Genomic DNA, 24,568 nt, shown 5'->3' on the forward strand with positions numbered 1-24,568 from the left:
GTGGTAGAAATTTAGAAAATAAACCATATGAAATTGTGACAAGACGGAGGATTTTGTATTGTAAGAGATGAATAACTACATAGCCCAAAAAAACTATTCTAATAATCATATAATTTCGCTGTTTACATAGTCGACATGGATTTGAATGTGTATGGTGTTGTAAACTGTTGCGTCCGGAGTTTCCGAAAATTACGTCATGGAGCGGTTACTCTGCCCTGATTGGCTGCGTGTTCGAAATGAGGCGGAGCTTAAGTTGGTGAATAAAACCAAAAGGGGATCAATCATTACACAGGAATACTGCGCAACAACACACAGGACGGCAGTAAGAATACGCGCTAAAATCCCTTCAAATCGACATAAAAAAGGACTAACTAAGCAAGGACCGATTTATTTTGAGTCATAAAAGTGAATCATATCGGAAACTGACCAGCTTTATCACCGGGGCTCCTTATTTTGAAGAGAAGATGTTGAAAGTTTACCTCATGTTGGTTTTGTCAGCGGCTGCTGCTGTTTTCGCTGAATCGGTGAGTATCTTGTGAATTTTAACTAATTATTAACTTTATTTAAGATGCTAAGGCTATAATCGAGCCAAATCGTGTTTTATAATCACACTTGACCAATAAAAAAGTGGTTATATTTGTGTTTGCTAAAGCGTTAGCTTTCTGACAACAGACCTGTTGAAGCAACAAAGGCTTCTAAGTTAACGTTAACGTTACATGTTCAATAAAATTAACACTTTAGATGAATAATTTCAACTTTAGGTTAATTGTCAAACTTCTAGGCAAGTCTGCTTTTGACTTGTCGATTTTATCGATGGGTGCTTATCTGAAATAAACCTAATATTACAAATGAATTATGTGATTAACGTTAGCCGAGTAACAATTAATCGTGTGTTGTGGTATTTTGTTAGTCGTTTGTGTGCGTGTGTATGTAATGTAATTTATATAATTAAGAGAGTAACTTTCTGCCATTTGGCATCAAACTAGTCTTGCTCATTTTTGTTTGTTGAGTAACTTAACGAGTAGCACTGGATTTTTCATGTGACAGGTTTTGCCTGCAGGGATTTTTTTTTTTTTAGCTCAATTTGATTAGACTGATTCAGTCCATGAGGTTTACATTTCCATCTGTTCATTATGGAATCACCCACTGGAGCACCTGTGAATGGGATGCCACAGCTTTGTGTTGGCCAGTTCTTTCATAACTCAAAAGAATAGCTTGCTGCAGATGTCTTTGGAGCTGAAATAGAAGACAAATGCCACCCAGTGTGCTTGGTCAGTCAGACAGACACACACACACACCCTCACACAAGTCAAAATGCAAATTCTTTGAGCCCAAAGCCTCCATTCTCACAGACCTTTGGAAAGGTGTTGTCGCAGATCTTTATCTACACTTCAGCTTTTTTTCGTCCGTCTTGACCTTGTCTGCTTAATGGTTTAGTGTGTTATATTGTGTAATCCACTGGGAAATAAAGTAATAGAACAGTAAACTAGCTGTGTAGTAAGTAGTAAATTAGATGGTGTGATTTAATCTCTGTTGGGAATGTTGCAACAAGCTTGCACACTCCCAAAAGCCTTGTCCTTCGAGGCAGAGAAGGCCGCAGCATTCCTCAAAATTATGCTGAAGTGTCTGTGTTCCTTTCATCCCCCTCCCTCTCCATTCTTTTGCATTTTCCTGAGGAATTTGACCCCTCCTGACCTTGACCAGCCCTTCTTTTGGGATTTCACACACTTCGGCGGATTTAAATGGTCCACCTCTTTCATCCAGGTCCCTCCTCTTCAGCCACTGGACAAGTGTGTGTGGCTTAAACTCAACACGACATGGACACTTTAAATCTCAGAAATAGGCAAAGTAGGAGTGGATGTTCTCGATTTGGCTTTGAGGTTTATTTTATTTGAATACTTGTGCAGCTTTCACCTCCTTACCTGATGGCATGTTGCTACTGCCACTTTTTTTTGTTTGCCCAATGTGTGTCTTTCTAACTAGATATTGAATAGATTATATATTATAACGTTTTTCACAATAAAAACCAAAACGTTATTGTAAAACATAACATGCACTGTGAATATTTGGCTGTTATTTTAAGTGTAATGGCCTATGGCCATGCTAGATGTCCTGGTAATGATTGTGTTTTGAATTAGGCATGAGGTGATTTGCATATGAATGGGTTTGGTTTTATTTATTTTATTTACTCAGTTATTTGTGGGGTGCAAAGCTCATCTGAATGGCTGTTGAAAGGCAGAGCAGTGAACATGATAAATACTTTCGCCAGGATATAATAATGATTTCTGCATTGCTGTCCACTGGCCTAATAAAGCGCTTCTGAGGATGGAATGTTGGCACAGAGCGAGAAGGTTTTATTTGCTGCTTGGGTGAAAGAAGGATTTTGGTGATTTACGTAATGCTTAGTGTATGTGTCTTTCAATATTTATTTCAACATATATACAATGCTTTATGCTGTACCCTTTTGTTTGCCAAGTCCAGAGAGGTATCTAGAGGCCATGTAAAGGGACTAGAGTCATTTAGCAGACCACATCCTTCACCGTTTCAGTTCTGTTGCTTGTGGAGCTATTAACCATATGCCAGACAGGCTTTACTTGGAAACGCTGATAACCAGCCACCAGCTGTCCTTCATAATGACAGTTCCTCTTTCTTGAGTTTGCCTTTTTTTGGTTTTCCAGCTTAGCAGTGTGGATGATAACACTTTTGATGCTTTTACTTGTGCTTAAATAGTAGGCTAATTGTGTGCTTGCATCAGAATTTGTTTTTTGATATCTGTATTGATCTGAATCAACTTTACTGCCTACTCTAGTTAGGTTTCTTTGGACTATACCCTCCCCCTAAGCAATTTCCATCAAGCCTTTTGTCTTTTCCTGGCGTGTACATTTTTTGTGTACTTCTGAAAATACACATTCTTCAAATAAACACCCGTCTGGGTGTTTCTCAGGTCTCCAGACTTAAATTTAAAGAAATCTAGTCTAATCTTCCCATTTATCACCCTAGAAACGTGTGGTAGTCTTTCCCATCTAATAACACATTTACTGCTAATTTGCAGTATCTTGAGTCTTTGTATTGTTCAGATGCAGGTCCTTGTAATGTGTAGTTTTGGAGGGAATTGTTTTCTTTCAGTCACAAGTTCATGTAAAGAAAATCTGACATAATTTGTTTGTGTTAATAACTGAGACGGAGCATTAATGATAATGTTTTGAGATCTAAATGGTCACATTTATTGTTGTTTTTTTTGGCCATGTCTAACCATTAATCTTAATGCTTTTCGTTTCTCAAATAAATGGCTGTAAAAAGTTGAGGGATTATGCACAAGTAAATAAATAAATAACTTCACCTGTAAACATCATTGTTTCCTCTTGAACTTGCATGTGTGTGTATTGGCATGGCATGGTGTTATTCTTTAGAGAGCCAACCAAATGAGCTATGTCTAATGTGTGTAGTTTATTGATGAATCCCTTGACATCCATCAAGAACATATTTAGCTAATTTTTGATTCCATAATCCAATCGCAGTCTCTATTAACTTCAGGTTTTAGCCAGCCAAGGAAGGTCTGTTGTCAGAAAGCTCAAAGAACTCCATGTTTTCAGGCCTAGACTACACAATACTGATTGTTTGGGCTATTCAGAACGGCTCATTGTGTATTAAACAGGCTTTGACTTAATGGTGAGAAGCTTCATTAATGAAAGCCACTACCAGATAGAAGCAAAGCGTGATCACACTTCCTGTGGGAGAGAATAGAGGCTGAATAGTCCTTTTTGTTTAGTTTAGTTGTAGATTTTGAAGTCCAATCTTGTTTCCTTCACATACCCTAATGCTTCAGGGCTTTGAACAGGTGTTGGGGTGAGAATTTGGCGTGTGATTGAACAATTACGTATCGTTTACCAGGCAGGTGAGTCTTTCTGCCCCGCTGTGGAGATTCAGCTGGGGGTCTAGAAAGGGAAAATGCAGCTGTAAATAGTTCCCACAAAGGTGGAAGGAATTCTCCTGACGTGCAAGTGTGTTTGTGTGTGCAAAGTAGGACATTCACTCTGTCCCCAGTGAGGAGTGTATCTCATGAGGCTCAGATGACATGAATAAATCCGATTGGTGGGAGGGACAGACACCGTTTGTATTGACGACTGGGGCTGTAATTGGTTGTGACCTGAAAGGACAACAAGGAGAGTCTCAGTCTTCAAACCACAACAGATGATAGCGGATAATATTTGTAGCGTAGCTTTAATAGAATCTCAGACAGAATCTGTGGACATTTTCTACATTTTTTTTTTTGGAGAAAATCTGTGAAATGTGTTCCAACTCTGTGTTGACCTACCAATGACTTTTCATACACAGAAGTTGCTTTGTAAAACTCCGAAGCGAAACAGTCGTGGTTCTTTAAAAATTGGCCTTTAAACTCAAACCGTGAATAATCACCTGATCACCAGAGTTTACCACACTATTGGATGAGTCACTGATTGTGGTATCTTCTCTTTACCTCTCCCATTGTGACTCACTGGAACAGATGCCAGACCATTTGTCAGCAGATGGCCGGATTTGCTCCAAGATTTGCTAGTCTTGACTGAGGCCTGGTCTACTAAGCTGGTTAATTTACACAGGCTTCTCTGGCATTACAGCTCACTCAAGAGCCTGGAGATTCAGTACTAGAGCATACTCATACTTGTAGACGTGTCATCATCTTCATATCAGACATATTCATATCAGTCTCGACAGCTATCATGAGGGTTACCTAAGAAAATAGAAGCTTTACTCACCACCCTCATGATCTTTTAAAGCTGTGTGACTTTCTTGTGATGACTGATGCCAAATCAAAACACAAATTAGATAACGACGTGAATATTAATTTAAATTTCAGTTCAAGCTCTATGCACAACAGTTTTCAGACTACTTTAATAGTGCTTTTTGTTCTCTTTGGAGCTCAACAGCGCCTGACTCCAGCCATTGTATGGACAAAAGAAGCATGAACATTGATAAACCTCTCCTTTTGTGTGAAAGAAAGTCGTACGGGTTTGGAACGACGTGAGGGCGAGTAAATGATGACAGAATTTCATTTTGGGTTAAATAAATGAACTAGCTATTATTCCTTCTAGAGCTATTATCTCAAACATTTGGGGTTGTTTCTTTTAAATGAGGGGGGGGTTTTGGTTATTGCTGAGAAATTAAGAACAAAAACCTGAGAAATTTCGAGGGACTTTCTTTAGCAGTCCATCTTAGTCTAGATCTTTTAGTTTGCTCGGTGGGGTTTCTTTTAAACTCTTTCAAGTGGCTTCTATATGTTTACTGAGAATTTAAGGGGTTGTTTATGGGAATTTAAGCATTGAACCACGGCCTTGCGCCTCTTTGCAGTCAGAGAGCATCCGCCGTACTTTCTTAGACAGCCTTTTTCCCGTCTGAGCTGAGTATTTCATAATGCCGGGGGATTTTGGTGTGGGGTTTCACAGCACTCTAAGGCTGAAAACCATAAAGTATGTCGGTCTCTCTCTCCACACCCTCTTGTGGTTTCTGTCATTCTCTGTTTCTCGCTCTCCCTTTTTCTTTTATTATCCTCAAACAACAGAGCAGGCTAGAGCTGACTTGCAGTTTCATGTGACGTTTGCATGATCCTGGTTTTCCTGGAAAATGAGTTAGCCCCCTCCCCGATCTCCATTTTAAAAACACTTCCATTTAAAATCTAGAGCCATTTTAAGCATCAAGTTTGTTTTAAAGATGATGGTTTGTAAGATAACCTAGAAGTCATTGTCGCCTCGCTAAAATCCTCTTTAAAGTGTGTTTGAAATTTTTCTAAAGTGGTTACATGGGTTAGGCGGCATGAGTACACACCTGTACTGCATTATGAAGGTTTTTGACTTCCCGGTATGTGAAACTTTTCAGTGAGTCATGTTTGATTAAATCTGTTTTTGACAGCGAGCAGGCGAGCGAGACTGATAAAGACCCTCGGCCCCTGTCCGATGAATTCTTTCGTTGTTTTACACAATGGCGGCAAACCTGCGCTAACTTGTTCTTACCTCTCTGACTCACTTCAAGGTCAAGAGGGGTGTGAATGTAATACAGTATTGTGTAAATCACGGGTGTGTGTCGTTCAGAATAGAATTTAGAATCTTTTTTTAAATTGCAGTTAAAAATAATGTTTTGATGTCTCGCAACCATAGCAACAGTGAAAATAAAAATGGCCACTTCTGTGGACGACTCTTTAGAGAGAGACGAGGAAAAACATAAACCAGTATGCGTGTTCTACTTCCTCCTGTTATGCTAATAGGCTTAGTCCATTAATTGTTTAAAACCCATTCCCAGTGCTTGTCCAAATGGCTCTGCTAACGTGATTAAAAGTGTTGGTGTGTCTTAATTCAATTAAGTGTGCTCTCAGAACCATCATGATGCCATAGACTAAGGTTTGGATTAAGACTAAGTATTAAAGGGATATAGGAAATATCATTTTACAAACCAAATAAAAAATCCACCTCTCGATTAATGTTGATTTAATGAGAGGTCTTCAGATCATTCATGTTTGCATTGGGTTGCATTTACCAAATGAATGAATTGTGCCGGGGTTTTTTTCTTTCATGATTTGCCTTAATGCCTTTGAACAAATGGTGTCTGTCAGGTGTATTTTCTTCATGCTTTTTTTTCCCTCTCTCTCTTTGTAGGTACGAGAAACGGAAACATGGGTACCTCTGAAAAACGAGTCACCCAGTGAGGATCTGGTGTCCTCCGGTGACTCTCCGCATCAAGATTTTGGGTTTGCTGATTTAAACCCAATTGACGATGAGGATGCCTATGATGATGATGATGAAGATGAAGAGGATGATTATGATGACATATCAGGCTCAGGGTCTTCAGAGATGCCATCTTTCGAGGTAGCTATAAAACAAATTTAGTCATGATGTCAGATTGAGTATTTGGATACTGCAGAAATGTTTGGAAACAATGAATTTAATGAGTGAATAATTGAAAAAAGTTTATTTTAAATTGTAATAATAACTAGACGACACATCTTTCTATAGCGTTTTCTCACTGATGTTGTACTATCACAAACATACAGTTCAGCTAGTGTCTCCTATTCTTAATTAATGTCAAAGTGACTCTTAAATGAATCATGGATCATTAGTCTAAAATGACTCATTCATGGTTGCTTAACTGACTCACTGATCCAAAAGTCTTTAGTTCGGGTCATATCTGACTTGGATTACTGATTGGTTGTTCATATGACAGAGCTTATTATTGCATGTTTTTGCAACTGATTTGACTGCTGTATGAATTTTCTTATGACTGTTTCTTCCTCTCTCAGTATGATCTCTTCAATAACCGGATATCTGATCCCGTGGGTCCATTTGCCCCGCGGCCAACTATAAATGAGGAGGTTCTGGTTAAAAACAATGAGGTCGGCTTGGGTGAATCGCCAAAGCAAGAAAATGGCCAACAGAGCAATGTGCTCATGACCGTGGCTGGAGAAGAGAGCTTGTTCAACAACACAGAAGTGCTTGCAGGTGAGGAGAATATGCCAACTAAATTGAGGAGAAAATGTTTGTTTAATATGCCAAGTAAATAGTTTAATACATATTATTGGACCAAAAATGTAAATATATAGAGTTATTTCACCCAAAAATTAAAATTCTATCATCATTTACTCACCCTTATGTCGTTCCAAACCCGACTCATATTCAGAACAAAAATGATCTTTTTGATTAAATCTTAGAGATTTCTGTCCCTCCATAAACGGCTACACAACTGACACTGACGTTTCAAGAAGTTCATAGAGAACGTGAAACTAATCCATATGAATTGAGTGGTTTAGTCCAAATTTTCTGATGAGACACAATCGCTTTATATGATGAACAGATTGAATTTAGGCTTTTATTAACATATAAACATTGATCTGTGAACATAAATAGAAGCTTTACTCGCGAGAACAAACCTCATTGGCTCTTGCTGAAGCTCAACTGTGATGCGTAACACGAGAATGAACCTCAGTGGTTCTCGGACATCAAGCGAACATGCTTGAGCTTCCTTCTGCCACAGCTGATGTGTGCGTTTATGAATGTTTATATGTGAATAAGAGCCTAAATTCAGTCTGTTCATCATATAAAGCGATCGTTACTCCAGAAAATGTGGACTAAACCACGTGATTCATATGGATTAGTTTTACGATCTCTTTGTGAAGTTTTTGAAGCGTCAAAGTGGTAGTTGCGTATCTGTCAATGGAGGGACAGAAATCTTTCAGATTTGTTTTCTGAAGATGAACGAAAGTCTTACGGGTCTGAAACGACATGAGGGTGAGTTAATGATAGTCCTTTTTAATGTTATTTTGGTATTATTTGTGGTATTATTAGCTTTTATTTTTTTTATATTAGTATATCTTTAATATATGTTTTAGTTATGTTAGTTATTAATCTTGGTGCCCCTATTCTTTTTTGAATATTACCTTTCATGCAGTTTGTGAATGTGTGGTTGGCTGTGTTTTTGAAGGTTATGCCTCACATTTTCTATTTCTGTTTTATAGCTATTATTGCGGGCGGAGCAGTTGGTCTCGTCTTCGCCATCCTCCTCATCGTCCTCCTCGTTCACTTTGTTCTCCGCATCAAGAAGAAAGACGAAGGAAGTTACGACCTGGGCAAGACGCCCATCTACAAGAAAGCTCCCACCGCAGAAATCTACGCATGAGCATCCTCACCCACTCATACCTTCTCTCTCTCTCTCTCCCTCTCTCTCTCTCTCTCTCTCTCTTTTGAACTATAAGCTCACACGGTGCCTCGGCCCGACGGACCGCCGCCAACCTCTCACGTACCACGAAAACCGCAGGAGAACCTCACAAATAATTTACTCTGACTGGACATTTGCATTGAAATCTGAGTGAATCGAAGAGGATCGCGTCTGTTGCCAAACTGCCCGATTCTTGTCTTTTTGTTCCCACACCCTGTCAGGTTTATTGCCTTTTTGTCACGTGGCGCATTGTCTCCATTTTTTTTTTTTTATCTTTTTTTAATAAAACACTACAAGGTGCAATGGAGCTTCCACAGGTTAAAGGCTTTGGATTGACCATTTTATCCACCGTTATGATAAACAGTCAGTGTCATGATTGGTGCTACAGCGGGGGTGTTACTGTAGCCTTTTACGTTATCAAATGCCTTTTGTTTTTAAGTCTGTGCTGTAAAAGCTTTTAATTTTCATATTAAACATCAGAGGTGAAACCAAATTGAAGGCATCGAGACTAAATTCTGTGGGAGCAAAATCTGAAATCGGTGTACTAGACTGATGTATACTCATTTCAGCCATGGTGTTATGGTACATTCCACATATCCGTATATGTAATTGCTGTGGTGGTGTTATACGTCGAGAGACTAGATCCACTACGTGCTGCTTGACTGTCAGCTAAGCTACTTTAACAGGTACAGATGCTGTTGATTGAGAATCAGTTCACTGCAAACAGACTTTGTACATCCAGGGATCTGTATATAGCCATTTGAATAAATGTAAAACTTTGGTACTTAGCCATTTCTTGACAGCCTTTTATTTACCAAATATTTAAATGCCAAAATCAGTTTTTATTGTTCTTGTATCTCATCCCGGTATTTGCTTTTGGCGTAACCTGAAAGCAGATGGTTTGTGTCTGTATCTTTTGTTTGAGAACAATGACCAATGTTAGTACTAACTTTTTTTTTATTTCAATGTTTTTGTAGATGTTCTTAATTCCTTTTTAATTTTAATTTTTTTTTTGGTATTAATTTAACTCATATTTTATTGCCTGCCTTCAGGTCGGGGGTCTTTCTTCCCCTTCTCAGCTGTTGTACATGTAATAATTTTTATTTTTTTGGTTGTTAGATTTGTTTTATATACAGTAGTGCAACAATTCAAAGGCTGTTAGTCTTTCAACAGATTTTAAGAGTTTCTATTTCTTTTAGACTTTTTAAGCCGAATATATTTATGTTTTGTAGAAGGATGTTCTGGATTAGTAAAGGGGAACGTGAATAAGCTGTGCATTCCTGTGCATGGTGTAAAATGAAAAATTTGCTGCTTTGTTTGGTCACATCCAGATAAAATCACTGATCTAATGTTGAAGTCAATGAATCATTGATTTCTGCATGCAATTTCTGATCTGTTGAAAATAAAGCTATTTTATGCACATAACCATTTGAATGGTCTTGAGCTTTTTTTTTTCATGCTAAAAAGAAAGGTTGCCTTTCACGGGGCGTTTACACGACGCCGTTTTCAACTTCAAACTGAAAACTTGTTATGCCTTTTGGCTGTTCATTTACACGACAACTGCGCTTTTGGGGCCTGAAAATGCAAACTTTTGAAAACTGGTCTCTGTGTAAACTACAAAAACAGGCCATTTTTGTGGATCCGTGTGAAAGGGAATCGTTTTGACAATGTTGTCTATTTGAAAAATGTAAAGAAAAAACGTTTCCATTTTTAGTACATCGTTTGACGTGTAAACGTACCCTTAATAACGTCATAATCAAGTTAAGGACAATTGAAAGTGTGAGATGTAATGTCAACTAGTCCTCCCTCTTGACCTAAAGCACACCTGAATCAAGTCAAGAATTAGTTTATTTAGGGTTCCTATGGTGCAGAAAGGCTCTGAAACAGGACAGTGGATAACAAAGGTGGACGAGTGAAACATTTCGACTTAAAAATTAGACTGAATTGATGTTTGGGTTCAGAGAATGAGGATCACCGAGGACTAATGGAAAGAAGGTAGATGATGTTACACACTTTTTTTAGCATTGGAAATAATTTTTATTGGTCTGTTGGATCATCCATCTATGTACAAAGTTTTGTTATTTTTTAAGGAATCAGTTCAGCAAAAGTCATACCTGTAAGCTCTTACTATGGTCCTTATCAGTAAAAATGGATACTTTAGCCACCATTGTGGTTTCCCACATTGGTGAAACCCTGTATAGAGAACCTCATGAGGCTTCAAAATCCTATTGTGCAACCTCAATATATATTTTTCAAGCACCTCAAAAATGATAAAATGGGGTTACTAGAGGAATCATTGGCGGTCTTTAGAGTTCCTCTGAGAACTGACCTTTCTGCCTAAAGTCTTTTCACCAGAGTGAGAATGTCACTTCACATAATGATGACTTTGCCTATTTTTGTTACTATGGTTTTGCAACATGATACCTTTGGAGAAACACTGTAAGTTCAATGGTTCTTTAGAAAACAATCTACACATTCGAAAGTTTGGGATCAGTAAAATATGGGATCGTTTTTTAAAATACATCTCAGCAATGATGCATTAAATTGGTCAAAAGCGACAATAAAGATATTTATGAAAAATGATTGAAGAGCTGGTTTTCAAAAGCCTGTTTGAACTGAATAACACTCACAGATCATTAAGTGTTAGTTTGGAAATTTCAGCTTTCTGGTTCAGTTTGCATATTATTCTTACATGAACCTGTTTGTGATGGATGAAAGTTGAATAATAGGACAGTCTTTAAAGTGTAATCTAATTGGCTCAGTGTTAAATCGGGAATTTCCACCCCTAGAGAAATTACAGTAAGAGTGTGTGTGTGTGTGTGTGTGTGTGTGTGTGTGTGTGTGTGTGTGTGTGTGTGTGTGTGTGTTTCCCATCATGCTGATGCCTGTCTGCCCTGCTATCAAAACAAATGAAATAGCATACCAGGAGAATATAGTGAGTTTATTTTCTTTTTGGATTGAAGGATAAAAATAGAAATGTTTTGATTAAAAAGGGTGGCCTTGAACATTAGCCTAACTATTTTTGTTTCTTAAAAGAAGAAAGATTGAGAAAGAGAAAGATTCTTTCTTTTAAAATAAATGCCATTTGGTTTAATATTTTGGTTTGCAATGGTGAGCGTGAGCGTGTGTGTGCCCTAAAATTAACACTCGCCAAGCACCAAATGCCAGTAAAAAGTTATGAAACCGTGTCAGTCGCCAACATTACACAATGGTAAAATGTTTATGAATCCAATCCGATGCGCGCGCCCAGAAATCTGCATCTCACACAGTGCAAATACTGAATTGAGTTCTCTTTCGCGTCTTCTTGTGCTTGAACAGACATGTTCAAACAGAATTATGTCAAAAATGCCTTTCTTGGCAAGTAGTCTCGTAAACACAGTCAGTTATGTCTTAAGTGAACGTAAGTTGAGAAAAACGCACGTGTATCAGATCAGTATATTGGATTCGTGCATTAGCTCTTAAAACGAGGAGCCTAATAAACCTGCTGCCATCTGTGTTTTTAATTTTAATCAAACAAAGAAAAATCACTGCTCTTGACTGAATAACTTTTGTAACTTTAATAAGGATTTCATTTATGTTTCATGGCTGGTAAAAATGCTAATGGCCTGTACATTTTCACTGGCTATTGGCAGGAGTGGTAAAAAGTTAGTTTTAGGCCCTGTGTGTGTGTATATGATGATGCAGCATTATAATTGTTAATGACAGGGTGTGTTGAACACATGCCCACTTTCTTTCTATATACCTGAAAAAGCCATGGGAAATGACGTCAATTCAGTACAAACAGATGGTTGAGACATATCGGAAAACCAATTGAAACCTGTTTGGTTAACAGCAGATTAATCACTCATATTTCATATTACATGACCTGCATGGGGAATTTATCTTATGGTTTATTATAGCCTATCTGGTGATGTTGTATTGTAACCAAATCTCTTAATGGTCATTGAAAATAAGATGCAAATTTTAATGTTTCCATGACGAGTTTCCCATTTATCTTTTATCTGTTGAGAAAAAATAGCAAGCCTGCGGTCACATGTTGAATGGACAATTAGACAAGGAAGTTTTTTTTTTTCTTCCTCATAGCACAAGGAACAGTTTCATCATTAACACACACACGTTTTCTGCTATAAATATTTGAATGCGTATCAGAAAAACAAGTCTGTGGAACGTTCTGGAAAGTGTTCAAACTCTCAGGTAGGCCTATTACGCCATGCTATTGGAAGATGAATGGTGCCTTTTCACTTTCAACTACAGCCTGGTTTGTTTACACAAGAGGTGGAGTAAAAGAAACAGCAGAAAATGGCCGTTTGTGATGATCTCTTTAAAATAACCCTTACATTTACTGTGGATTGAACAGGGGTAGGTGTCACTAAAAATGTAAGTAGCTATAAGATGGTGAATCATAACTCACAACACACACACACACACACACACACACACACACACACACGCACACACACACACACACACACACACACACACACACACACACACACACACACACACACACTTTATTATACTATTTTGCTAATGCAAACCTGATCAAGTCTTTTAAAATAGAAGCATGTTCTGAGGATGCATTGCAACCTGTGTATCAGAGAGGCGTGTATATATATGATAATATTCAGTTTCTGGTCTATATGAGGAGCCAAGTCAGACAAGGAAAGTAAACAAGAAAAGCAAATAAAGAAAAAGGCTGAACCATTTCATCTTACAAGGATGTTGGTGCCATGTGGATCTTAAATGCAAGGCAGGCAAATCTCATAAAATAATGCATCTCTTTATTTTTGTAATAATGTGTAGATTTAAATGCTAAATTTATTTCGGAGAGGAAACATGGATAGCCTACTGCTGAATTAAACACGATGATGAAAATTTAGCACATTACATATTACATATTGCTTGACATGCATAGATAGGAGGCTGTACGGTTGTAGGAGGCTGTACGCTAGTATTCAATTTACGCCTACTTTATAGTAGAGAAGTATGGGGTTTGGGATGTAGCCTGCCTAGGTGTGGAGAGCATTTGAAAAGCTCCAAACTACTGCCACCTGCTGATTTGGTTTAGACATTACAAATCTTTGTCCTTTTAGATCTTTTATGGGTTTTGCTTCTTTTTTATCTAGCATAAAAAGACTTTCTTAGAGGAGTTTTTTTAACGGTATATTCCTACATTATTTACAAATTCAGACCAAAAATATAGGCCTAGTCCAAGCTATTTTGTGCATGGTAGTTTTTGAGGATATTCAGTGAATGACAAACTGTCAGTCTGTTTCTCACAAAGTAATCACAAGGCTTCAGAAGATTGGAAATATTTTGCACAAGTTACATAGATCACTTTTATTATACTTCTATTGATTTTTGAGCCTTTTTTAATGAAACTATTATTTATCAAGTAATGGAAAATGTAACTATCAGTAATTACAAACAAAGCAACGGGTCCCAATCTGCCCCTGTTTTACCCATTCTGGATTATTTTATTGAAATTAATCAAACAAATTAAATTTTGTATAAATTATTATTTTATTTAGTTTTTAAAAGCATTTAAACCCCCACAGAAAATGAATTAAAATCCAACGGCTCCCTATATAGTTTGATCTGTTTTGTTTTTCTAAACGTATTACACGGAATTGTCCAAAAGAGGGCAATGCTGCACTTTTTTTCAGGCTGTTATTGTGAAAAACTTTTCAGGCAGAAAACATAGAAGGTTCAAGGCAGCAACTCGATTCTTCACGTGCTATCGGAAATTTCCCACTTCTAATGTCGTTCGTCGCGCTCAAGTGCTTTTCTGTCTGAAAGGACACAAATCATGAGGGACACCAGGTTTATTCTTGCCTTTTTAAAGCCAAATGTATTGAAGACATTTAACTTAAAATATTAACTAAAATGTAGCATCTCTCATTCTTTGTCTTCCATATTCATTGTGGTATCTAGATGGCCAGCTTTCTGACAATTATGGAATTTCGGTCGAATACATATTTTCGCGGTGTATAAAACATATAGGCTAATATGTTTCAAATGGTATTCAAATATGTAAATATGGACTACTTTACTGACAAAACAAGGCTGTTGTAGAAAAAACTAATAAAGCATACCAGTCACAGCCACAGCAACCAATCGTTCTCCCCTCCGCCATGTTTAAAGATGATGGCATGCCCAACTCGGGAACTCGAGTATCAAAATTATCTCTGAGTTTCCCAGTAGTAAATACGACTTGAGAGGGCGTTCATCGGTTCATGTCCAATTTCCGATTAGTAAACTCGTATTCATGATAATTCCGATAGCACGTGAAGGCAGCATTGTATCACGCTCCGTGTGGCCCAAACCCTTTCAGGAACACAAGGTGAACAAGCTGCCGTGAAAACATGATAGATAGGCTATTATAGGCCTATAGGGTCGCTGAAGTCCATATAAGAGAACTTTTAAATTGTGATTACCTGGAAAAGTCATTGATGAAATGAATGAAATCTTTTTAAAAAAGAATGGAAAAGGGTTTGTTGATAGGCAAGCACAGGAGTTGAGACCACATGATTATTAGCAGAATGTCAAAACTCCTCCAGAACAAGAGCCCCTTTTATTTCGTTTGTCCACGACTGCACCTGAGACATTTCTGTGGTTTTGCAACGACTAACACCTCGACAGCACATTTCTCTGCACAAAGATACCAGCGTAGCATGGCAATTTGGGGGAATGTGAAGGGGGTCAAAGCCGTACGGTGGGGTCCCAGCCTTTTAAATTGCTTGTAAATCCCTCATTTTGCTATTTTATCACTATATATTGGGTTCAGTCTTTTTGTAAACTTGTTTTCTTTCAAATAGAACAGGTTTTGTATTTCTTTTTTTGGAACTGATTGATTGTATAAGCCTCGTTGATCTGAACTTATGTAACTCAGTGTTTAAATCAAAAAGTTCACTCAAGCTTATTCCTCTCAAAAGCTGAAGTGCATAAGCTCAGATCGACAAGGCCTACAATCAATCAGTTTCAAAAAAGAGATAAAGGAAACAAGGTGGGGGGAAAAGTACAAAAATGATTTTATTTTTTGGGGAAGTTGTTATACCCTGTGTGATCAAAGTCAGTAAGTTTTAGTCCAATGCGATAACAATGAGATTTTCAGGAAAAAGAAAATGGTCGGAACGCAATATGAGAGTTAAAGTGAAAGAGAAACAATCCAAATTATACGTGGACTAACTTTGTAATGAGAACATTTGTATTAAATAAGAAAAATGTCAAATGGAATCATTTTCACTAGTAGTCTTTAGACTGTATATTCACACTAAATAAATGTTCCTGGTGATCCATGCCACTGTGGTGTGTGGAAAACCACAGGCCATGTGTCCTCCGTCCTTCTGAAAACATCCTGAGACGCTGAACACACCTCGGACAGTTGGAAATGTGCTGCGTTCACTGTTATGAGCGGCAGTTTGCTGGCCAGCGCTGAGGTTTTCACCCCTGGATGAGCATGTTTATGTGTGTGTGTGTGTGTGTGTGTGTGTGTGTGTGTGTGTGTGTGTGTGTGTGTGTGTGTGTGTGTGTGTGTGTGTGTGTGTGTGTGTGTGTGTGTGTGTGTGTGTGTGTGTGTGTGTGTGTGTGTGTGTGTGTGTATCCTGAGCTTCACCTGCGTAATCCACAACACTCTTCATTCCCTCGTCTGTTTGTCTACGGAAGTGGGTTTTGTTCAGAAAGGATTGGAATGGTCTGTGTGGGTGTCTAACATAGCGTTACCAATAGTCCATATATTTAACTTGAGGAAATAAACTATTTCTTCACAGTTCTCAAATACGAATGTATGGTCGAGGTTGAGAAGAAACCGAGTGCATTGCCAGTTTCTACCTCCCAAAACTTAAAATCTGTGTGGTGACCTCTGACCTTACACCAGTGTGATAATATTTAGATGATGTGGTAACTAAATCCGGTCACCTCATTTGATCTTTTAGTGGTCAAGGAAAATTGTACTACTTATACATTACTCTGATCAGACAGTATAGTAGCTAACTCAAATCAATATTTACTTATTTATTTGAAATACTACACAAAAGACAGAAACTATATTACATTTATAAATATAATTAAATATGCAATATATAATACAAAGTTAGTAGCCTCCAATTTATTTTCTTTCTTTTTGTTTTGTTTTACAGTAGTGAAAACATGCAACAATTTGATTCTTAAAAACCAGACTCCGTTGACCTAATGTAGTAGCCAACGGCAGATTCTGTCATATTACATTTTTTGGTTACTTGACAAAACACGTTTCAGTTAAAGCAAAATCTATACTTTTTTAAATAAGAATCCATGAAGTTTAATAGCATTTTCACATAAACTCTTGGTTTGCTTATCATGTCATGTATAATGCATGGTCATTTGCATATCAATTCTGACCTATGGCTCATAAACTGAGGATTTATTCTGGTGACCTAATGCAAAGCTTTTGGTTTTATGTATTCAGTGACTCATGCTGTAAGAAGAAATATTGCACTTGAATAAATCTGGACAGCATGCATGACATCAGAGAGTAATTAAGCCAGTTTGCGTTGGAATTCCGTTTCCAATTCCTGCGCTCAGGTTTGCGCACAACTTAAGCACCTGCAGGTTTCTGTGTGTGCGTGCTGTTTTCACTGGACCATTTTCAAACTCCGAGAAAGAAAGAGAGAGTGAGGGAGAGAGCGCATTACGCCATCCTTCCCTCTTGGAAAAAAAAATGGGATTTGAAACAAGTCTCTTACAAGATATCAAGCAGAACCGCTGGACTTCAACGAGAGACACTGCGCTTTTGCACCTACTCTTGGATCTCCACTCCGACAGAGCTGGATCACTATGGTTCTGAAGAGAGGGGCACATGGCAATGGTTTGCGCAGAGTAATCGATCAGACGTTTCCAAAGCTTCATTTTTACCTCTCCAAACCCGTTCATGGTAGTTCGCCAAGAGCTGTTGGTCATTTCTCCATCACCGAAACTCAGAGGAAGATCAGAGGATGAAAGTTCTGACTAGTCTCCCTCTTTTACTGGGCTTCTGGACTCTGTTATACCTGGTCTTCATCCCGCACGCGCTCTCCCTCGCCGGCGTGGCCGGTCACAGGGGCACCGGAGCGGCCAAACCCAATCCGCGGTTACCGGTGGCGCGCAACGGGACGACGCTCGTTAAGCCCTCTGACAACGCGAAGATCTCTCGCATCCGGGCTGGTCCACCTCTGATAAAGTCCGAGACTATCCCGGCTCGCGCCTCGGTACCTGTGAGTTTAGGGCGCAGGGAGGCCGCGCGCTCTTGGGTACCCAAGGATGCGGCGAGAGTCGCATCCTCTTCCAGCATCCAGCATCAAACGGGACACAATAAAGGAGTTTCTAAAGCGCCAGCTGCAATCAGGGCCGGTCAGCTCAATCCTGGCGTGATGAAAAGCATCGCACCAGCACCAGCCCATCTGAGAGCGAATGGCGCTGTAAAACTGGAGGACAGTGAGGAACCCAAACACCCTTTAGTGACGCCCCATGACTACATGCTGTCCCTGTACTGGTCACTGACCAGCGGAGAGGTCAATACTAGTCTCCTGCACGAGGCTGGGATGGCCAATACCATCACCAGCTTTGTAGATAGAGGACAAGGTATGGTATACATATTTAAACTGGTTTGCATTAGAGAGTTATGCTGAATGCACATTATAGACCGGGGCAAGTTGTCACATTGCTTAATTGACACAAATCTTAGTAAGGTATTGAATCAAAAGTCAAATACAAAAATGTATTTTCCCCCCTCTAGAATTTGTTTTGCAAGTTCAAATAGTATTTAAAATATAATATTTCATAGTATGGTATACTATGTTCTGGTACTGGTATACTGTAGTAGTTCTGCTATAGCTGTTAGGTAAACGAATGAACACAATGAAGTCACATTGGTTTATTGGAGAAGGTTGTTACTTTTCTGTTTTATTAATTGCAATTAAAGTGGCCCAAAACAATGATTTTTTTTCATGTGGTTTCATGATTTTTTTTTATACTAATTTAACTATTTAAAATGAGCTGAAAAGCCCATAATTAGTTATTTTATAGCAGCCTAGCAGGTTCCAAATGTGACAACTTACCCCATATACTGTGACGACATGGCCTTCTATTAGAGTCAATGTAATTGTATATATATAAAATGGTGACAAATGGTGAAATATTTCGTAGTCAACACTTTTAATCTGTGTCTACAGAAACTAAAAAAAATAAATAAATAAAAAACATCCCCTAAAATATTTATTTGCGTAGGAAGCGTGACAACCAGCCCCGGTCAAGATTGTAAGTTAAAAGTTATTTGAATGCATAAAGGTATGTGTATATTAAAGGTTACTATACCATTTTAATTACTTTTGGAGTGCTATTAAATCATCTTGCAGTGTGATTTTTTTTTTTTTTTTTTTTATAAATATCCCATTTAGATTAATATGAACTAATAAAAAGTGTATGTACGACAATGGCACAAAACATTAGAAAGGAAAATGTTTGATTTAGATGAATTGTAGCCTGTCAAATGGCAGGATACTGCTGTGACTGCTTGAAATGTCACGTCAACTACCCATCATAAGTCTACCGCATTTACGCTAAATTGTCCTTTTCTGTATATACAAAAGAAAAGTCATGGATATACATTTTTAAAACGTCTTATTTCTGCCTAGTATCGCACTACACACTAAATCTACACAATCATTTTTTTTTCTTTTCCTTTTTTTTTTTATCTGGGTCTCTGACCCAAACCAACTGTGTCAATATGCATCTGGCATAAGACTTTTGATGGACCTCTGCTTAAAGTAAATAAACTCCTGGGCCGGTTACAAGTAGGTGGCCTCAATATGTTTTTATTTTTTCTAAGTAAATCTGTTTAAAACAGCATTTAAATGGCCCTGCTTTCTGTAGCTACAAGGTTGACTCCTCAGAAGCTTTAAATGGTTTTAGTTTATGCTGTGTGAAATACCCTTTGCAGATTTATAGTTACCACATCCTCTGGAGACTTCGAGCAATAAATGCATGCATCTCTCTTCCTTTCTCACCTACAGGGAAAGTTTCCCTAAAAAAGATCATTTACTCACCCTCATGTTGTTTTAAACCTGTAAGACTTCTTCTGTGGAGCACAAAAGGAGATTTTTTCATTGTATGGAAAAGAGCAGCCTGGAACCTTCTGCTAAACATCTCCTTTTGTGAAGAAAAAAAGTCATACAGGTTTGGATCGACATGAAGGTGAGTTAATTATGGCCGAAATTCCAGTTTTGGATGAACTATTTCTCTAAGTTTAAAAAGCCACAGCACATCATGTCCTTCAACATCAGTGTAATTTACGCTCACACACACACACACACACACACACACACACACACACACACACACACACACACACACACACACACACACACACACACACACACACACACACACACACACACACACACACACAGAGCACTAATCAGTTGCACTCTCTCTGCCCCTCTCTCCATGTGCTTCAGATGTGTGTGTTTTTCAGCCTATGTTAGTGAAAGCCATATGTCACGGTGGTAGGCACACTGGTAAATAGCTGCAGGTTGATAATAATGCTGTGTTTACAGTATGTTGTGGTCTCTAGGCCGAGTTCATCTGGTTTTAATAGTCTTTTGAAAGCAAACTGTTCTTGGATAAAATGAAACCTTTTGATTTTTATTATGCACTGCGTTCATATTGCATTGCATGCAGAGAGAAAGTGAGCTCGCTCTCCCTCTCTCTCTCTCTCTCTATATATATATATATATATATATATATATCTCTTTCTCACACACACACACACACACACACACACACACACACACACACACACACACACACACACACACAGTGGGTTTCCATGTTTTATGGGGACTTTCCATAGACATGTACAAACACTGTACAAATATTCTATCCCCGAACCCTAAACCAACCAATCACAGAAAACTTTCTGCATTTTTACATTATCAAAAAACATTACTTAGTATGATTTATAAGCTGTTTTCCTCATGGGGACCACAAATTTTGTCCCAATAATGTACCTGAAACACACACACACACACACACACACACACACACACACACACACACACACACACACACACACACACACACACACACACACACACACACACACACACACACACACACACACACACACACACACACACACACACACACACACACACACACACAATCACAATATGTGAGCTTTGATAGAAGCTTGTGGAGAAGCTTAACTGTGGTGCTCTTAGAAAACCTCAAAGTGATTGATCATTTTACTATTTTATAAATGCATATCTTCCACAATTCAGATCCACTTCTCCATGCTATTACCATTAAATATTTCCACAAAACCACAGTATTACCTTGATTGTCATGTGCAAAAACCATGGTATTGCAATGGTAAATCATATAGTAAATGTAAAAAAAAAAAAAAAACATGACATGGTGTCCAAAAATAATGGTAATGACATTGTAAGTCCAAAAAAAAAAAAAGTATTACTCTGACACCATGTGCAAAAACATGGTATTACCATGATAAATGTCCAAAAACATGGAATTACCATGATACATGTTAAAACGGTATAGTTGGTATGTGTTTGGCTTTTAATATGGATGTAATCAAGATAAACTGGAACTAATAAAGGCTATTTTCATTGACCTATGACCTTAACTTTTGCAGACGAGCGAGCGCCCCTACTGAGACGCCAGCGCTACCTCTTCAACATCAGCTCAATGGAGAAGGAGGGTCTGTTGGGCGCAGAGCTGCGCATCCTCCGAAAGAAACACATGGACTCTCGCAAGGCCACGTTTGAGCGCATGGCGACTCTGAGACTGTACACCTGCGCGTCAGGTAAGCACAGAGGCCTACTGGTGTACACTCTTCCCATCGACCCTCACAGCGCCCCTTACTGGGAAGTGTTTGACATCTGGAAACGGTTCAAAGACTTCAGAAACGCTCCTCAGCTTTGCTTTGAGCTGGAAGCCGTGGATCAAGGCCGACCGCTGGACTTGCGATTACTCGGCCTGGGCCGAGCGGGAAGGCAAACCAAGGAGAAAGCCTTTTTTGTGGTGTTCGGGCGTACAAAAAAGCGAGGGCTCTTTTACAACGAGATCAAAGCCCGTTCAGGTCACGACAACAAGACGGTGTACGAGTACCTCTTCACCCAGCGTCGGATGCGTCGGGCACCGTTGCCACGTGGGAAAAAACCACCCAAGAACCAAACCAAACAGCGTTGCAACCGCAAGCAGTTGCACGTCAACTTTAAGGAAATGGGCTGGGACGACTGGATCATCGCTCCTCTGGAGTACGAGGCCTTCCACTGCGACGGTGTCTGCGACTTTCCCATACGCTCCCATTTGGAGCCTACCAATCACGCCATCATCCAGACTCTCATGAACTCCATGGATCCCAGGTCCACGCCACCGACCTGCTGCGTCCCCACCAGACTCAGCCCTATCAGCATTCTGTACATCGATTCCGCCAATAATGTGGTGTACAAGCAGTACGAGGACATGGTGGTGGAGAGCTGTGGTTGCAGGTAGCGAGATATGAACTTTTGAGTCTTCTTCATGACTTCCAGACTTTCTTTGACAAGAGCTTTATTTTATTGCCAAAATCAAGAGTACGACTTCCGTTTGTTGATCAGCTTTAGAAACAGGGAACAGGGTTGTGCACCATTCAGAATTGCATTGAGATTGTCTTTTAAATTCCAGTTTAATTCTAGAATTAGAATTATGGTCGCAAACCGGGTGCAGAATTGCAATTTGAAGGTTAATGTAAGGAAGTATAACTGGAATTCAAAAGAAATCATTTTAACCAGAAAAGCAAATGTTGGCAAGACAAACTTTGATTACTGGATTGACTAGGCTTTGTTTGAAAGTTTTGAGGGGTGAAAAAGCTTTAAAAGAAGTTATATTTAAAGGTTTAACTTTAATAACATGCTATATTCCAGTAACCTTTAAGGATATTTAACAAAATTACCTGAAACAAAAATGTTACAGTCAAAAAACTGTATAAATCCAGTCTTACATTTCTAAAATGTATGCTCCTTGCAGGAAATGACATCACTATCATTAAGTAATATTATTACTTAACTTTAATTTCAAAGCAATTTTCGGCAATATTTACACATTATATTACACTTTATTCACAGTTATTAGATCCACACATAGATAGATAGATAGATAGATAGATAGATAGATAGATAGATAGATAGATAGATAGATAGATAGATAGATAGATAGATAGATAGATAGATAGATAGATAGATAGATAGATAGATAACAAAAAATTCTATATTACATCATATTTAATAGAATAACATTTGTGTACCAGTGTGGAAAATCCCAGAATGCATAACTTGTGATGAATTTCTTTGAATTGCATTTCAGCAAATTCATCTTCCTGTCACTGCATTTCAACTTCCTGTGGATTGTGGACAAATCGATTCAAAGTCACACTCCAAAATGGAAAGGGATACAGTTCTTCCACTTTGAATTTTGCACAACCCTGACATGTAGGGATCATTATTAACATCTGGAGGGTGTCAGAGGATTCAGAACAAACAAACACTGTTGCCTTTACATCTTGTTCTTCTTTGTTAACACAAACCTGTGTCAATGTGCCAATAAAACGCCTCGGATTCCCTCGTCAAATGCAGGTGTCTTCTTCAAAACTGGCTGAGGGCTTCACTGCTAATACATTAGTCTGGTTAGCATTAGCAATGCAGTCAGCCCCTGCTGGTAGATGTCATAACTACACCATCTGGCTGCTAAAAACATCTTTCTCCACTGACTGCCATTCAGTAGTTTTTATTAGTGGATTCTAATGGAATACATTTAATTGCAAGCAACACATATTTAATTATATTATACACTAGCGCAGAGACTATATCTTTAGAGTTGTGAATGTTGCTGATGAAAATGCCCCACTACTCACCAGAGGCATTTAAACAGGTTGATGGTTTTGTTCTCACATTAATAGCTGCACATTTTAAAGTATTTTTTATAATCATTAATGAAACTTGATTAAATGTCTAGTTGTTATATAAAATGTGTTGTTTGTGAGCTAAATGTCATGTAGTTCAATACGAAGTAAATAGTTTACATGTTTTACAAAAGAAAAATGTTGCTATTGCTTTTAAAGTGCTTTGACTAAAGGGATAATAAACGTGTGTATTATTATTTTCTTCTTTTTTGATTATCCAGTTCAAGGTTACTCCCCAAAGTAACAGCATGTAACGCATATTGTGATGTAAACCATTTAGAAACAAAACAATGGTTTCAAAACGTTTTTTTTTTTTTTTGCAAATATAGAAAGGTCTATAATTCTATTTGAACATGGCATTCAAATTTAATTCAACAACCATAGCACAGGTAGTTTGTCTGCACTTTCTTTCTTTTCTTTTCTTTTTTTTTTGTATATAAATGGAAACTTTAAACTAAGATTTTTAAGATGCGGCAGATATTCATAATAAACAAAAATTCAGACCTAGAAAAAAGTTTCAAGTGATTTTCTTTGCAGGCATCTATTCAAGGTATAAAAAAGTTTTTGCTAGTGAGACAACACAATGTTTTCACTAAAAAATAATTTGTCTGTCCAAACTAAATGGAAAAATGCTGAGAATTGTGAGAACAAACAATCAGAACATACAAGATGGCAATGGCACAATTCTATTGTAGCCTACTGCTCAAACTATGCGCCAGAGAAAGCGCACATGCATGCAGCATCTTTAGAATGTTGTCTTTAAACTGCCATTATTGCGGTAGCTCTTTATATTTCTATGGCATCGCTGGTGAAGTGGATTTACTTAGCCTATTGTAGAGTTAACGAAAATTATGAGCATAGTAGCCTATGTTTGAAGCGGATGGCATAAAAAACTTT

General features: G+C 38.2%; 2 protein-coding genes across 3 annotated transcripts; both read left to right on the forward strand.

The window, feature by feature from the left end:
* Positions 1-243: 243 nt before the first annotated feature.
* Positions 244-10,125, forward strand: sdc4 (syndecan 4). The gene is made up of 4 exons (XM_081381118.1): positions 244-524; positions 6,645-6,854; positions 7,286-7,484; positions 8,498-10,125. The coding sequence occupies exons 1-4, from the start codon at positions 465-467 to the stop codon at positions 8,656-8,658; spliced, it is 630 nt and encodes a 209-aa protein (XP_081237244.1). The 5' UTR covers positions 244-464; the 3' UTR covers positions 8,659-10,125.
* A 452-nt stretch (positions 10,126-10,577) lies between these two features.
* On the forward strand, positions 10,578-23,337 carry gdf5 (growth differentiation factor 5). Of its 2 annotated transcripts, XM_081380671.1 has the most exons (4): positions 10,578-10,692; positions 17,144-18,294; positions 21,365-22,223; positions 23,077-23,337. In XM_081380671.1, exons 2-4 carry the CDS (start codon positions 17,670-17,672, stop codon positions 23,216-23,218), a joined length of 1,626 nt encoding a protein of 541 aa, XP_081236797.1. In that variant the 5' UTR covers positions 10,578-10,692; positions 17,144-17,669; the 3' UTR covers positions 23,219-23,337. The 2 variants fall into 2 exon arrangements, with proteins under 2 accessions (XP_081236797.1, XP_081236798.1); XM_081380672.1 differs by lacking the exon at positions 23,077-23,337 and having other exon boundaries at positions 21,365-22,337.
* Positions 23,338-24,568: the final 1,231 nt, after the last annotated feature.

The sequence above is a fragment of the Scardinius erythrophthalmus genome (genome assembly GCF_964197995.2).
Source record: "Scardinius erythrophthalmus genome assembly, chromosome: 12".
In the NCBI taxonomy this organism is placed as follows: domain Eukaryota; kingdom Metazoa; phylum Chordata; class Actinopteri; order Cypriniformes; family Leuciscidae; genus Scardinius; species Scardinius erythrophthalmus.

Excerpts from the sequence above, each read along its gene's own strand:
- gdf5 (XM_081380671.1), top strand. The coding sequence starts at position 17,670 with ATGAAAGTTCTGACTAGTCTCCCTCTTTTACTGGGCTTCTGGACTCTG. Across the intron at positions 18,295-21,364 it reads CTTTGTAGATAGAGGACAAG|ACGAGCGAGCGCCCCTACTG; the intron begins GTATGGTATACA and ends TAACTTTTGCAG. Across the intron at positions 22,224-23,076 it reads GTGGAGAGCTGTGGTTGCAG|CAAATTCATCTTCCTGTCAC; the intron begins GTAGCGAGATAT and ends ATTGCATTTCAG.
- sdc4 (XM_081381118.1), top strand. The coding sequence starts at position 465 with ATGTTGAAAGTTTACCTCATGTTGGTTTTGTCAGCGGCTGCTGCTGTT. Across the intron at positions 525-6,644 it reads CTGCTGTTTTCGCTGAATCG|GTACGAGAAACGGAAACATG; the intron begins GTGAGTATCTTG and ends CTCTCTTTGTAG. Across the intron at positions 7,485-8,497 it reads CAACACAGAAGTGCTTGCAG|CTATTATTGCGGGCGGAGCA; the intron begins GTGAGGAGAATA and ends TCTGTTTTATAG.